The 15,401-nt window shown below is 35.4% G+C and overlaps 1 protein-coding gene across 1 annotated transcript in view; it reads left to right on the top strand.

Moving 5' to 3' along the window:
* Positions 1 to 593: 593 nt before the first annotated feature.
* fbxl13 (F-box and leucine-rich repeat protein 13) overlaps positions 594 to 15,401 on the top strand; it is a 56,460-nt gene continuing 41,652 nt past the window's right edge. The window contains exons 1-9 of the mRNA XM_041254943.1: positions 594 to 727; positions 1,162 to 1,265; positions 2,627 to 2,726; positions 5,606 to 5,673; positions 6,955 to 7,109; positions 7,845 to 7,954; positions 8,720 to 8,824; positions 13,090 to 13,185; positions 13,949 to 14,084. Coding sequence (XP_041110877.1) covers positions 653 to 727; positions 1,162 to 1,265; positions 2,627 to 2,726; positions 5,606 to 5,673; positions 6,955 to 7,109; positions 7,845 to 7,954; positions 8,720 to 8,824; positions 13,090 to 13,185; positions 13,949 to 14,084 — 949 coding nt within the window. The 5' untranslated portion in view covers positions 594 to 652. The remainder of the gene's footprint in view (positions 728 to 1,161; positions 1,266 to 2,626; positions 2,727 to 5,605; positions 5,674 to 6,954; positions 7,110 to 7,844; positions 7,955 to 8,719; positions 8,825 to 13,089; positions 13,186 to 13,948; positions 14,085 to 15,401) is intronic.

Below are 15,401 nucleotides of genomic sequence, written 5' to 3'. Positions count from 1 at the left end.
GCCTTCCCTCCAAGCTCCATCCTCCCGTGCCCACTCCTTCTCTTCCGTAACCCCTCTGTGGTGGAGCCAGCTACCAGAGAAGTTCAGGACATCTCTCATTGCCTCTCGCCCCCTCCTCAAGACACACTGTCTCTTGATCTGCCCCTCCTAACACTGGACTTGCCTGATCTTAGCACCACTGAACTCTCAGCTAGTGGTGTCCTATCTTGCATTACTAATATGTAATTGTAGAGGTAATTTGTTGTAATCCTAACTGGTTGCACCCTAGTTCATATTGAATTTTAGTAGTATTATTTGCACTTACTGTAAACTACACTATATTTAAAAATTACGATTGCAATATAAGCCTGCACTGCCCTGTGACACCTCTAGTAGCCTTGTATTAAATGCGTCTTACAAATAAATAATACAAATAATACATAACTTACAAATATAAACATTACTCGTAAAAACACACACTTCAACAACATAACACAAAATTCATTTCAATGTTGACGTTTCTTCTCTGGAATTGTTTTCATTTGGCCAACTTTGCTACAGGACTGAGTTAAAACTTGGTTACTTAGTAACAGTAAACAGACGAGTATCTGATTTGACGCAACTGGGGGGAAAATAAGAACATCACTTGAAACTCTTGATAAATAAGATAAAAATGACTTCGTTACAGTCCGCTGATCCTGCCCTGAAAAACTATATCATTCGCAATTCACTCCCTGAAATATACGAGGTAAGAGAATTAACTTGCATTGACAGCCACTGCAAGTAATCATTTTCTTTCTTAGCGCTGCTATTCAATTGTTTAAATGGGCCTATAATGTATTTATTATCTCTGGTGTATACAGATATTTTTGGTTAAATGAATAAATAAAAAAAAAAAAAAAAAAAAAGTTCAATAACTATATATATATATATATATATATATATATATATATATATATATATATATATATATATATATATATATATTATCGTTATTGTTAATATGAAACAACAACACTATCGATGAAAAAATGAAGGTGTTTGTCGGTTTTAAAAAGAGCATCTAGCGATATTTAGGTAAGATCAAGTAACACGTGTAAAAAAATAGGAGAACATGTGAAAATCAAACTGTTTCCCCAGTGTATTTCTGTAAAGTAAAACTCATTTGTTTTCCTTTGACAGTCATTGCTAATTGGATTATGTTATATGTGCCCTGCTGATCCGTTACAATTCTTGGAAGAGAAAATTAAAGAAATGCTGGAAAAGGGCCATCTTGGAATTGCTTCGTACGTATAAATCATATAACAGTACACTACCTCTGATTTATATTCTAATGCAATAAAATCTCCTCGAATATATAACACATGTTGTGAATTATTTTAAAGTTTACACAAAACGTGCAGTGTCAAAAAACCTAGCCTATCTAACTCCAGTTTCTTTGAGTAACAAACATCGCAACATAAACAATGTTAAATGAAATGAAATGAAAAGGGTTTACTAGACCGACACCCTAAAGCTCTGCGGTTAACTACTGAAAACTGCATTTTATACAAGTGTATTGTACCCATTGAACACCAGATGGCAGTAATCGTGCATATTATATTGGAGACAATGCACAACACAGCTGTTTCTCTGTATATTGTTTCCCCTAAACGCTTTCTGCATTCTTCATCTATTTTAATTGATTGGAATTTACGATGCACAGAATTGGAAAAATGGCATCATTTCTATGGAACAAAAAATGTTATTGGAGCAAATTAGAATTTGTTATGAAACTGTTGTCTGAAATGTTGCTAATCACTTTTCTAAATTGACGTGGTAAGATGTTCACTGCATCTGGCAGTTGTCCCAGATTCCTCTGAATTGCTGTCAGAGGTGCCCAAGAAAAAAAAAAACACATTGGTTCTGGCCTTTTTTTTTCCCCCCAGCAGCCTTTAATTTCTCTTAAAAATGCAAGATAAATAACTGGCAAGAAATATTTACAAGGATAACATCTATACAAATTTATCACATTTGTTGAGATATTTTGAAAGTAATACTCATATATTTCTGCATTGTATCTGGCTTGTAGTGGAAATCATTTACTGTATATTCCATATGTTGTGGTTGCAAAATATAATAAGGTTTATTTATTGCAGAACAAAGACCTACCAGCATATATATCACTGTGAGAAAATAAAGTTTGTAAATGCAAATATTGCTCTTAGGTTGTCCTTATATTGATTATCAGTGGAGATAGAATACACACTTATAGAGTACCCTGACATAAATGTAGACTTCTTTGTCAGATCTTCGTCAGTGTCAAACGTTAGACTTTATCAGCTGGTTTCACAGACCCTGATTAGCACTAATCTTGGATTACCTTACATTAGGTAGTCCAAGATTAGTGGTATGTGAAACCAGCCATGAAAGTTTATATAGTATTACATTCACTTCTAGTATCTTTATGTCAAGACTCAAACATATAACCATAATAACCTTTTTTTGTAATACGAACCTCAACTCCTGAAAGACTGGACATCCGTTAGCTGTGGTTGAACTCCAGTTTGGACTACATGTAGTTCATGTTACATCAAACTCTGGCAACTATTTAAGAAGAATTCTTTCCATCTGATAAGGCTGTTTTTTTTTTTTTTTTTGGAATCAGGGACACTTTTATTGATGAAACACGTAAAGTCCAGTTGCCAGTGACAAAGAGGACAGGAATGCATTTACAGCAGCTCTTTGGATTTGAGGAAGATCTGATGGTAAGAAGCCACATTTATGCTGAAATTGATTAAATTGACTGTACATATCTGTAGAGGTGATGCAGTGCTCAAGTAAGGACAAACACGTAAGTTCACGGTCCAAACAAAGTTTAATTTGACACCATTTATAATCCAGGTCTTTACGACTGCAAATGACTATCCCAGGCAATATACAGCAATGTTAAACACGGGTTACAGTCCTGAAATAATAAACACAGTATTAAACACAACAAGACACACATGATCACAAGTCCACAGTGAGTGCTAACGTGCAAGTGGTGAAATACAATTTATTCATGCACAGTGGTGAAGTGTTGTCCGGGTTTGGTGCTGGCCTTAAGCGACAACTCCGGATCGTGTTAGCTGTCTAACAAGAACAAACAAGTATAATTAGACACAACAAACAAACAAAACATTAAACTTCACAGTACATTTTTGGTTCGCTAGCACCATAACCAAGGATCAGATCGCTTAGCCACATCCCTTTTTGTACCGTCAGTTACGCCCCCTTGGTTAATGAGTGCAACCTTTTCTCCTCCAATCCGCGGTTGCCACATCACTTCCCTTCTGGGGCGATGACTTGATGTACCTTAGCTCCGCCCTCTTTCTAGATGGCTGACTTCCACCTTTCCCTGGAATGAATTGTCAGACCATCCAGTCCGGGGCATTCTGTTCCCTTTACACAACACCCTTACAGGTCAGCAGGGAGATTTATAACCAAGAATTCTTTCTCTGTTACACAGCCCACCACTCAGAGTGGTGCCGAAGGAACACTAGGCTAAATCTACTTTTTCCATTACTCCCCTCTCCCAGGAAAAATAGTCCGCATTTTGGTGGTCTTTCCCTGAACGGTGAATCATATGATACATGAAGGGCTGCAATGCCAAATACCACCGAGTTATCCGGGCACTGCTGTCCTTCATTGTGCGTAACCACTTGAGTAGGGCATGGTTTATGATAAGATCAAATGAATGTCCCAGCAGGTAGTACCGTAAAGAGTGAGTAGCCCATTTAATGGCCAAACACTCCTTTTTCTTTCACCAATTCCTTATAGTTTGGCCAGTCCTGGCCCAGAATTACTGGGTGTGGTACCCTCTCTGCCACCCCTACTACCATGTGATGTTTGATTGGTCCCACCGATAAATATACTTTTAGTACAGGATATGCTGCCATGTCTCCATGGATGCAGGAGATAGCCACCTGACCCTGTGGCTGCCACGACACACCACCCAAGAGAGCCGTTCGAATTAAGGTCTGCTCACACCCTGTGTCCACTAATGCGTGGGTTTTCACCTTCCCTATAACCACATCAACAATACAAGGCCCCTTCCGACCATTTCCTAATCGCTTACTCGCTTCTGATGCTAAATAACATGCCGCCACGTCACACTCCATTGCCGATGAGCATGACCTGGCGTGGTGTCATGAAACTGAGGTTACATATCTGTCCGTTGCTGATAAGGCAACGGGACGGGTAGCAAATCTACCCCATCTGGGGGCCAACCTTGGCCTCTGTGATGGGGTGGTAAGGTTGCCCATTGGGGTGGGTGGTCTAGGAAGTCTAGGTCTGGTCCCAGGTAGTGGTGGAACTGGGAGAGAAGGCGGTGCTTCACCAGGTTGTATTGGGCAGCTTCAGCGTTGGTCATGGCCTGGTAAGCTAGCTAGCTAGCCCAGAACCCCTTTGGACATGACGCAGTGGTAGCCGACTGCTCAAGTGCGACCAGGTATGCCTCCTGGTCATCCTTCACCATCATCTTTTGTACCCGTCATCACGGTCCTGTTGATGTGTTGGGTAGCATCACAATACCGACCCTCTCAATTAGAGCCGTGCACCTCTCCTTTCTCCTTCTCTTCTTGGCCTACTGTCTGCTACCCAACATCTCCAACAGTGCCGACAGTGTAGCATGATCCGTTTAATTTGACACCGTTTATAATCCAGGTCGTTATGACCGCAAATGATAATCCCAAGCAATACACAGAAATGTTTATTGAACTGTTAAACACAGGTTACAGTCCCGAAATAATCAACACAGTATTAAACACACACAAGACACACACACAATCACAAGTCCACAGTGAGCGCTAACGTGCAAGTGGTGAAATACAATTTACTCAAGCACAGTAGTGTTGTTCGGGTTTGGTGCTGGCGGCCTTAAGCGACAACTCCGGATTGTGTTAGCCGTCTAACAAGAACAAGCAAGTATAATTAGACACGACAAACAAACAAAACACTAAACACACATGGTACGTTTTTGGTTCTCCTTTTGGTTCGCTCGCAACCATAACCAAGGAACAGATTGCTTAGCCACGTCCCCTTTTGTAACGTCAGTCACGCCCCCTTGGTTAGCGAGTGCAACCGTTTCTCCTCCAATCCACGGTTGCCACATCACTTCACTTCTATGTCAATGACTTGGTATACCGTAGCTCCGCCCCCTTTCTAGATGGCCGATGTCCACTTTTCCCTGGAATGAATTGTCAGACAATCTTGTACGGGGCACTCTGTTCCCTTTAAACAGCACCCTCACAGGTCGGGAGGGAAATTTATTTATTTATGTATTTATTTATTATTTTTATTTAGTAGTTGCCAATTGTTTATATAATTTTCTCCCAATTTGGAATAGCCAATTATTTTTAGGCTCATTCTTTCTCTGTCACAAATATATACTAATTCACTATTATAGCTGTGAGGACACAATGTATATTACCATTTTAGAGATACTGCTCCTATTGTAATTAAACTTGGTATTACCATTCCTTAGCTATACCATAGCGACAGAATTGTGGCTAAATTGTTGTGCAAAAATGTTGTCGTCTGGCACCTGTATTGTGTTGTTTATATCCTTGGCAGGGCTTACTTATATTTCTTATTTTTTTTCCAGGTGTCATCTCACTTGTATGAGGCAGCATTCTCTTTTTACCAAAGAAGTCTAATGAAAATGTGCTTTGAGTAAGTATTTCACACAGAATAGAAACAGAAAATATTGTTTTTCATAAAACTGTTTGCATGAATATTACACTGTATTTTAATAATAAAAGATAATGAGATAACAACACCTTGTAATATGACTCATCATCACATACAAAAAGCATTGTTGGTTGTTTTAAAATGTTATCTCTTCATAAAATCTGCTCTTAAAAAAACAGTTGATTTATGTTTCTTACATTACACATAAATAAGAATTACATTTAAAACAGACTTAGTGTCAATGTCTTTCGTGATGTACAGCAGTATTTTAAATAAAATGTGAACAAATTGTCCTGTCACACAACTGATCAATTTAAAGCACTGTTTCAATACCGTTTCAATACTTTTAAGTAGTCTCAAATTTATTTGTCAATATTTTACCATCTGTTTACCTGTTTTATGATGTTTACAATATTTCTGTTCTTATACAAATAAGTTAAATACTTTTCTTCCTTTTTTATATTTTCTTAAGGTGCTTTGACCTGAGTTTGGCTGATATTCTTTTCTAGTTGCCTGTCATAGAAATATGTAATCCAGATGTGACCTATTGTCTTTAGAAAAATAAGAGCCAGTGTCGTTTTAGTACTAAGGATCAAGTTTCCTTTTGTATTAATGGCAAACCTCACATGTACACATTAACACAGAAAATATCCAAATGCAAAAAGAACACTATTTGAGTAATTGCAAGAAACAAACACTCACAAAAAGGTAAGGGGTAAAAAAAAAGTCTTTCATATTGTAGTTTGAAGTGATATACTTTAACAGCTGGATTCACAGACTAATCTTGAACTACCTTACCTAAAGTAACATTGGATAGTCCAAGGTTAGTGCTCATTTGGGTCGGTGAAACCAGGCAGCAAAGTCCTTAAAAGTAACTTGTATTTAACACATACAAGACAGCAAGTAACTGCTGTATCAAATTGAAATAAATATATAGAAATGCAAAATAGATGACTACGTTATTTTTGTTTGTAGTCTTTAAATATAAATGTTTTTAATGTGACATTTTCTGCCATCAGAAACAATGAACAGTTAAAAGATAACATCACGATAAAGGTAGGATTTCTGCAGAGATGACAAGCAAGTCCTTCCACAATAGGAAGCGAACACTAAAGCACCTTTCATTGTACTAGATTAAAGCCAGCAATGTCATGATGTACAACAACAATGTACTCAAGTTTCAATAATTTACTGGGTTTTGTTTCTGCTGCGCAATATCCAGTCTAAATCCTAATGAATTAGTAATTGCTTCTTTTTAAACAGTGCTTGGGTAAAGTTCATTTCAATGAAACGAGAACAGGAAATCGAAATGGCTGAAAAGATGAACATTGCTGAGCAGCATTTTGCCGGAACGTTGTTAAAAATGACACTGCTTAAGTGGAATGAATGGCAAAAATTTCGTAAGAAGGAAAAAGCTGGTAGGTTTCATAATTTTATATTTTAAATACTTTTGATAGCTGATGAGTATCGCTAATTAAATAGTAATATACAATATAAATAAGTAGTTTGACTGATAAATATCATTGTGATGTAGCTGTGCACATTATTTGTTCTATTTTAGTGTTTTGTGTGAGATGGACAAATATTTTTGTTTTACTACACATTGATATCTAAGCTCATGCTGTGTATACATCTCACATGGTGTAAATTTTGATGTTTCATTAGCAATCACAAACTAAAAAAAAATCCAGTTTTGTTGAACAGGATCTAGTATCTTATAATTGTTTTTTTAACAGGTAAAGCAACCAATGAAATATTGTGCCTTGTTCAGTTAAATAAAAAATATATTTGTTTTGTAAAACAACTAAATAGATGTAATGTACTACAGGGCCTCTAAGCTCTATTGTGTAGCCTAATGTTGGATAGTTTAAGCTATATTGAATGACCTTTAGGAAGTGGGTCTACCTAACAATCTAAACAGTGGAAAAACACAAATCTTCAATAATAATCCTGCTAATATGCCTGAATAGTTTGACCCAAACTACTGTACATTTCTGGATTCCATTTAGATTTTTAGAGCAGCTGGAATATATACATTGTATCTAATTACAAAAGAACCCCTGGAAGATAAGACTAAGGTGAATTGTGAATTAACTATGTATTCTTATTACTTGTTGCTAAAATAACTATTTATCTTATGTTTCTGTTTTTAGAGGCAGTGGAGAAAATTCAGGCTGTTTTTCATACACATCTGTGCAAGCAAGTTTTCAAATCATGGCAAGAATTAGTACAGGATTCAAAAAAGAAAAAAGACTACTTTGAGGTAATTGTAGCATCAGTAACATTGCTATTAATTTGTTTTGTGTTCAATTTAAATTGACTAAGATCCTAAATCTTATTTTTAACTTGCTGGACTGCCACAGGCTAGCCTCACTATAGTACAAAGAGAACCTGCTGGTATGTTTAAATGGTTTGGCTCAAAGCCTGTCTTGGTTCAGCTTATGTTAAATGTTATTTCATACAGAAACCTTAGGCTTTTACTCATGCTCAGTGTTAAAAATGCATTCCTATATATTTCTGTTACACTTTATCGAAGCCATTATCCAATTGACCTGAGATTAAACTGTTTTATTTTAATGGAACCTGATTTTCGAATATATTTAATATGGCATTTTTATAACCTTCTTGTCCCACCCTGCTTTTAAAATGAGTTTAGTTTGTGGCTAAAACAAAGCCACAAGAAGGCTTTGAAGAATTTTATTAATAAATTTTATTATTTATTTATTTTATTTTTTTTATTTTTTGTTTTACAGTTTTCAAATATAACATTTTAATAACAAGTGAAAAAATATTTATTTTCTGTCTGAGTGGGTTAAAATATTATTTAATATATACACACTCTAGTCATGTTATACTATAACCTTGCCCCTCTGCAGGTCCCTCTACCAAGGAGCAACTGAACCCAGAACAATTCAGAATTAAGTAGTAAGAAGTAGGACATGTAAAACATCAAAAATGAAATATGAAGCCACTTACTCTTTAAAATTATTTTCTAATTCTAATTATTCCCATCACTGTATTCCAACAGCATTTGAATCGAGGACCGGTGGACCATAACTTGGGTGAAATAAATACTGCTACAGAAGAAAGCAAAGATGATATCTCCATGTTACCAAAAAGAGCAGCATTGAAGGTAGCACTGAAGCATAATTTAGAAATAACAACTCATTTCATGACCAAAATAAAATACACACAACAAATGTAACATACACACGTAGAACCTGGACCAGTGGATGCGGGTTCAAGTTATAAATGAAATGCTACTATAAATGGCCTGTCCTCATTTGTAGTGAGGATTAAGTAATTTTCACAAGAGCTGTAATCATCATGTATGTAAAATCAGAAACAAAGTGCCCCAAGATGCTATTTAATCAAGAAAATACCAGCTGTATAGTTGTTTTGTGTACTTTTAGTTGATTAGTAATTTTGAACGGAATATTTCTTTAAAAAAAGTTAATTCAACATATATTATAAAAAAACACAATCATGTGCTGTGCAGGGTGAGTCACATAGTTAGGGGAGTTCTGGTTTGCGTCTCTGTGGCTCCTGTGGGGTATGTAAAGCATTATCGCAGGGGCTGTTTCGATGCACTGCTCTACAGTGGACCCTATTGGCCATCCTAGAAAAAGCAAATTGGACAAAAATCTTCAGTGTATTCGGTCTGCTACTTCAAAAGTGCGCTGATTGCCTAGTGGAAAACAGACATACTGTTTCTGCTAATGTTTGAAACTAATTGCAGGAATCTATAAGTTTAGAGTTTAGTGATGATTATCTGGTTTAGTAATGTTTTGTTTTGAACCAGGGATTCTCAAGCTTTTTTGAGCCACGCCTTACCTTAGCATTTCTTTTTACTTGGAGGCCCCCCCCCCCCCCCCCCCCACACACACACACACACACACACAAATAGCGAATATTATAAATCACATATCAGAAATCAGCCAATCACAGTGAAGTGTGTGCCAAAAGTTACTTCGTATCCTGTCTAAAGATGTCATCCCATGCATAGATCACCACACCTAATTTCAATGTTCACAAATCAATCCATTGTAAAATGGATTGTCCTATTATATTAACTCTTTTAAGTTTGATGAATTAGACCTAATTAGAAGAAAATATTTCCAAAATCGCTACAAACCAAGGCATCACCACAGACGACACACTGAGGACGAGGTTCATCAGGCAGATTTACCTGTATGCTTTTTCCTTTATGTCTATGTTTTTCTTTGCTCAAGAAGGACTAAACTAAACTGGACTCAAATTGTAGTCACAGATTTAATAATATTGCCCTTGTATGCAAATGCAGTTTGAATTAATGTACCATCGCGCTTTTTACATTTGGAGAATACTTAATTAGATGAATACTTCACTGTGTTTGGTTGATTTCAGTTATTTAAAAAAAAAATGTTTGTGAAACAGAAAGAAATGACAATGAAATTATTCTTGTTGCCCTGTAACCCTAACCCATTATTGTTTCTTTTTATTTGATTTTATTGATTTCTTTAAATAGGGAACAGTGTCTGTTTTCCCCCTTATCCATAACGGTTACTTTAAAGACAATTTGGGGGCTAATTCAAATGACCTAAACATTGGTGGATCTAAGTAATGTATTTGTTTAAATCAGTGTAAGAAAGGAATTTTGTGAAAACCACCTTTCTAAAAGTGTGTGTGTGAGTGCCTTTAGTGTATTTTAGTGATATGCTGGTTTTGTTCCCATTGGTAATATTTTGATTCGCCTCTGTTTTCATCAGTTGAAAAGACCCCAGTTTTAGCCGTATGTTGTATTTTAAATAGTTAAACTGCATTTGCTTGACATGCAGTGAGGTTGGTTTTATATAGTTATTTATATTTCACTGACAAAAAGATCTATTTAATACTTAAAAGTAAAAAAGCACACCCATCTGTGCATTCTTTATGAGGAATAACCTTTCCCAAATTTCAAATATTCTATAAATATTATAAAGGTTTTGAAAACACTTCTCACTCGTAGTGAGCTCTAGGTTTGTACAGTTGTACAGCTTAAATACAAGCATGAAGTACTCTGGCAGGGTCATCATGAGAAATGTATATATGTTCCTACCAGGTACTTATACTGCATTAAAATGCTTTTAAAAATACTAAAAGAAGCCTAGTGAATGACATGACAAACATTTGGACAAGAAGTCTTTCTCGAGTTCTTAAAAGAATAACTGCTGAATGATCTCGTAGCCACTCACTAGCTTCTAATTAGTAGCCTAATTAGTAGCCTAAAAAAAAATGTGATTATTCCTCCCTGCAAGAACTCTTGTAGTAAAACTGTCTGGTTTGATCCTCACACCTTCCACAAGTCTTGGAATGTCTGACCTATTGTTAGAGGCAAACCAGCTGTGTTGGAAGGATATCTTCTTCACTGAGACTGAATGCACAAACACTGTGCTAGTGTGTTGAATAACAATGCCTAGACCCTTTTTAGTCATTTACAGTACAAGAAATATGGAAAGCATAGTCACAGTGTGTGTACAGCAACAGCAGATTCACTGATGAGGTGATATAATCCATTTGTATTCCTGTAGAAGGGGAACAGTTTCCAAAGATTACATTTTGTATGTGTTGTAAAAAATAAATAAATAAATAAATCATATTTCTGTGGAGAACCGTGTTTACTTTTTCACTGTTCTGATGTCAGAAAGGCAAGCGCTTGAGCCAATGACAAGTTTCTGTTGTGTGAAGAACAACAGCTTAAAATCAGGAAAATGTTTAAATTTTCATCATTCCAGACTGCATTGGAGGCCTATTGTATGAGGGGACATTCTTAAATGAATGCACTCACTATGATACAACGTTTTGTTATTAAGACAGTTAGAACAATTGCCATTAGAACCCAAATAGGTTATTGTAATCCAATTACAATAAATACATCTTTGAATTTAGAACTGCTTGGCAAAAGGAATCTAAACCACTGTGGCTATTTATATTTGATATGTATAATACGTCATGCTGTAAAAATATGCCTGCACAAAACCTTTTTACTATATTTGGACAAGGTTCTTTGGGTTTATATTTTAATATCGACAGTGTTATTTTTAGTTTTTAAGACTGTAGTGCTTTTACAGAAGTACTTAAAATGTTGACTTGGCAAACTTTAGCTTGTTAAAAAAAGAGAGAGAAAGTCTAACAAACTAATTTTATGTATTCTGTAAGATGATCCATACAGCTTTTAATAGTCGTTATCAGGGGACTTGTACACTTGCTGCGAGAGCTGAACAAAACATAATTTTTCAACCACTTTAAATAGTTGACTGAGAATATCCATTATGAAAAACCAATGGTTTGCTAAGATTCATCCATCCCAATAGTATGTGAGAAAAACACTATTAAAACAAACAAACAAACTAGGAACCACATTGTAGATGCCTGAGTGCTGCAATACACAAGGAAACTAAGTTGTGTGCATCATGTTTTGCCTTATAGCATTGTGTGCATGTTGTCCATTTGTATGTAGTTACTGAATTTACTAATTATAACAGGAGATGTAGTTCTTTACTTCTGGAATATTGCTTATTGTGCTTTGTTATGAACATTCATTAAGTAGGTATTCTAGAAAACATGTCTGTGCTAATTTTATTGTTGCTGCTAAATCCACTGTTCCTTCATAAATACATATATACTGTTACTGATGAGTGCTCTGTAACACTGTAAAAGGTGATCAGCAATTTTTGGCAAGTCTCATGAATTAAGAAGTCATCATATTGAACTGATTAGGATTGAAGTAGATTGCTAAAAGTTGCCATTATATTACTGTACAATTTGCATAACTGCATGGGTATTCGATTGAATAATATGTGAATGAATGTGAGAAGCATAACAACATTATAATTCATTTGATTAAATTTTCAGCTACTTTTATTTTAACCATTTTAAATTGGAATCTGTTTGATGTAGTTAATTACAGATTACTGGTAAATGTTATAGTGGATGAAATGACAATTGTGTATTAAACCTTTGTTTTTATTGAATCTTTCCAGTATTCCAGTATTACTGTTTTGTAATTCTTGGTAAAGGTTTTTGTTGGAAAGTTATCAAAATCTTTTTTTTTTTTTGTTTAATTAAATGTCTGGTATTAAGAGGAAAATGATTTACCCGTGGGATAGTTTATTTTCCTGGTTTCATTAGAACCATTATTCCATACTGAACAGCAAAAAAGTTATTTGTAATGGGGCCTCTATACTGTAAATGTCCCAGATATAAAGCATGGGATTGGGGAATTCCTATTGCTGTAGAACCCTTAAGAACAATTTGGTTTTATTTACAGCTGTTATACTATATAGAATTGTCAAAAATGTGCACATCAATATTAGGAGTGTATGTTTCTAGAGTTCCAACAGCAGACCTAACTGAAAACTTGTGTCAATTGATTTGCAGATCTTCAGTTTCCTAGATATTGCTGACCTAGCACGATGTGCTCAAGTATGTCAATCTTGGAAAATAATAAGCCACAGTAGTTCCCTTTGGAGCAGGGTAAGCTTCTGTTAGCCTTCTGTTTTCTGTCTTTGTCTCCCTGGGGTCTAGTAGAACACTTAGACTATATAGTATCTGCATCTTTTAAAGATTAAGTTCAGCTGCTGTTTCCATATATCTCATCTTATACAACTGAGTGGCAGTTATAAATATTTAGACATACATAAAACGTGACCATACATGAAAATGAAAAGCAGTTATTTTTGACTAACAGACTAACAATCGTGACCTAATGTGGCTTTTTCTGTCATCTTTACTATTGTGCAACCTAACATTTTTGAATAGTCTGTGCATCTTTTTTGCAGTTTGTTAATAGTTAATATGTTGTTTCAAGCATTGTACCAACTATGCTGTGCCTGAGTAGGTAAGATCAACATGTTTTTAAATGAGCTTTGTAAAAACAAAAGCTAGAAAAAGTCAATTGTTGATTTAAATAAAGTATGGTATTTGTTAAACTGACCCTTTTGTGTTTCAACACTCAAGGTTGTTTGGCAGATGCTGTTGAGATGAAAAGCAATTGTTCAAACTTCAGATCCTCTCACACCATATGGAAAGGTTTAATCTGAAATTTACATGAAAGCCTCTTTTCTAAGGCTTAGCACATATACAAATAACCATGTTGGTACATTCTTTCTCAATGACACCGAGTTGTTCTTTGTTTCAGTTGGACTTTTCTACAGAAGAACGAAAAGTCCACGATAACACTAAGTATATGTTATTTTTTTCAGTTTTCAATTGACCTTCATTTTCTTTACTCCTACAGATTGACTTTTCTCCAGTAAATAACATGATGGCAGACAGCACAGCAGTAAATATTCTACAAAAGTATCGCCCATATGTAATTCATCTGAACTTTCGCAGATCTGCTTTCCTTCAATGGCCCAGCTTTAAATGTATCAGTGAGTACTATTAACATGCACACAGCTGTCAAAATGTAAATCATTTGTTTTGCTTTTGTTTGTAACTATTGAAACATTTTTTAACTAACATTAACTCAATCTCCCAGGTACTGCATATTTGGCACAATGTATGATCAGTTAATTGTTTTATGATTATAAATGTTATTTTTGTAAGAAGTGAAATATCGCTAGTATGAATCAGTTGATCATAATCTTATATTTTGTAAATGTGTAATATACATTTTAAAGTAACACTATACTATCACTATGTTTCAAAGTTAATATATAAGCACAATTAATACATGATAAATAGAAAAAGGATAATTCTATAGTGAAAAACTAGAATAAGATAAATGGGTGATGACAAGCTTTGGTACAGCATTATTACACTGGGATATAACCCTAACCCAAACTCGCCCTGTGTGTTTCATCACACTCGCCAAACATAAGTTTACAAACACATTAAACAATGAGTAGTACTGTATAGGTTTGATGATGTTTGGCGACTGATACTGCAGTTAAAAAGGGGGGAAAAAGCAATAATTCCTCTCATATAACAATTTTAATACTTTCTCAACATAATATAGGGTTGTTACTGGAATTAGTGCTTTTGACTCCTTACAGAATAGGTGCTGTTGCTATTTTTTTCTGTTTTATCTATGTCAGTTCTCAGTTGGATTGGCAGGGGGTGCTTTTGGGTGATGTTTCCATGGTACTGCTGTCCCTTTTCTTTACCAAAAATCTGATAAAAGAAGAGGTCTTCTGTACAGATTTAGCTTTATAAGGAATTTAAAACATGTTATCCTGCCAGTTTTTCTTTTCTCATGTGGCAGAATTGGGCTGTTTTGAAGTGTATAAGTAGCCAAGCAGAATTATATCTGATACAGCTGTTACCTTGTCAGTTAAGCTTGGCAAGCAGTCTATTTGGATCTTGCTGCACTAGATGGGTTACAGTGTATTAGGCAGGGAGACGAGCCAAGGCTAGCAATGCAAGTACTTTAGCCCTGTTCCTGTTGTCCCTTCATTGGTAATAAAAGCTTTACTATGTGATATGCCTTTTAATTGGCACTGACTGTTAATATAATAGCTCAGTCTGATCCTTGTTATTGCCTCTTTTTGTCACCAGTCCAGACCAAAGTGATTGAAATGTATTTCTATTTAAGTTGCGTTCTGGTGAAAGAACAATGTCCTGGAAATCTAAAAGAGGTGGTGTGTTTTTTAATTTGGTACAATGTAACAACATGACATGCAGCATCACTGTTTCTCAAAAACTCATCTCAAAATTTCTAAAGAATATTTGAATCCCAATGAACTTTT

Source organism: Polyodon spathula, chromosome 7 (genome assembly GCF_017654505.1).
Source record: "Polyodon spathula isolate WHYD16114869_AA chromosome 7, ASM1765450v1, whole genome shotgun sequence".
In the NCBI taxonomy this organism is placed as follows: domain Eukaryota; kingdom Metazoa; phylum Chordata; class Actinopteri; order Acipenseriformes; family Polyodontidae; genus Polyodon; species Polyodon spathula.
The sequence above is the reverse complement of the archived record's forward strand: the minus strand, read 5'-3'. Positions and strand labels throughout refer to the sequence as shown.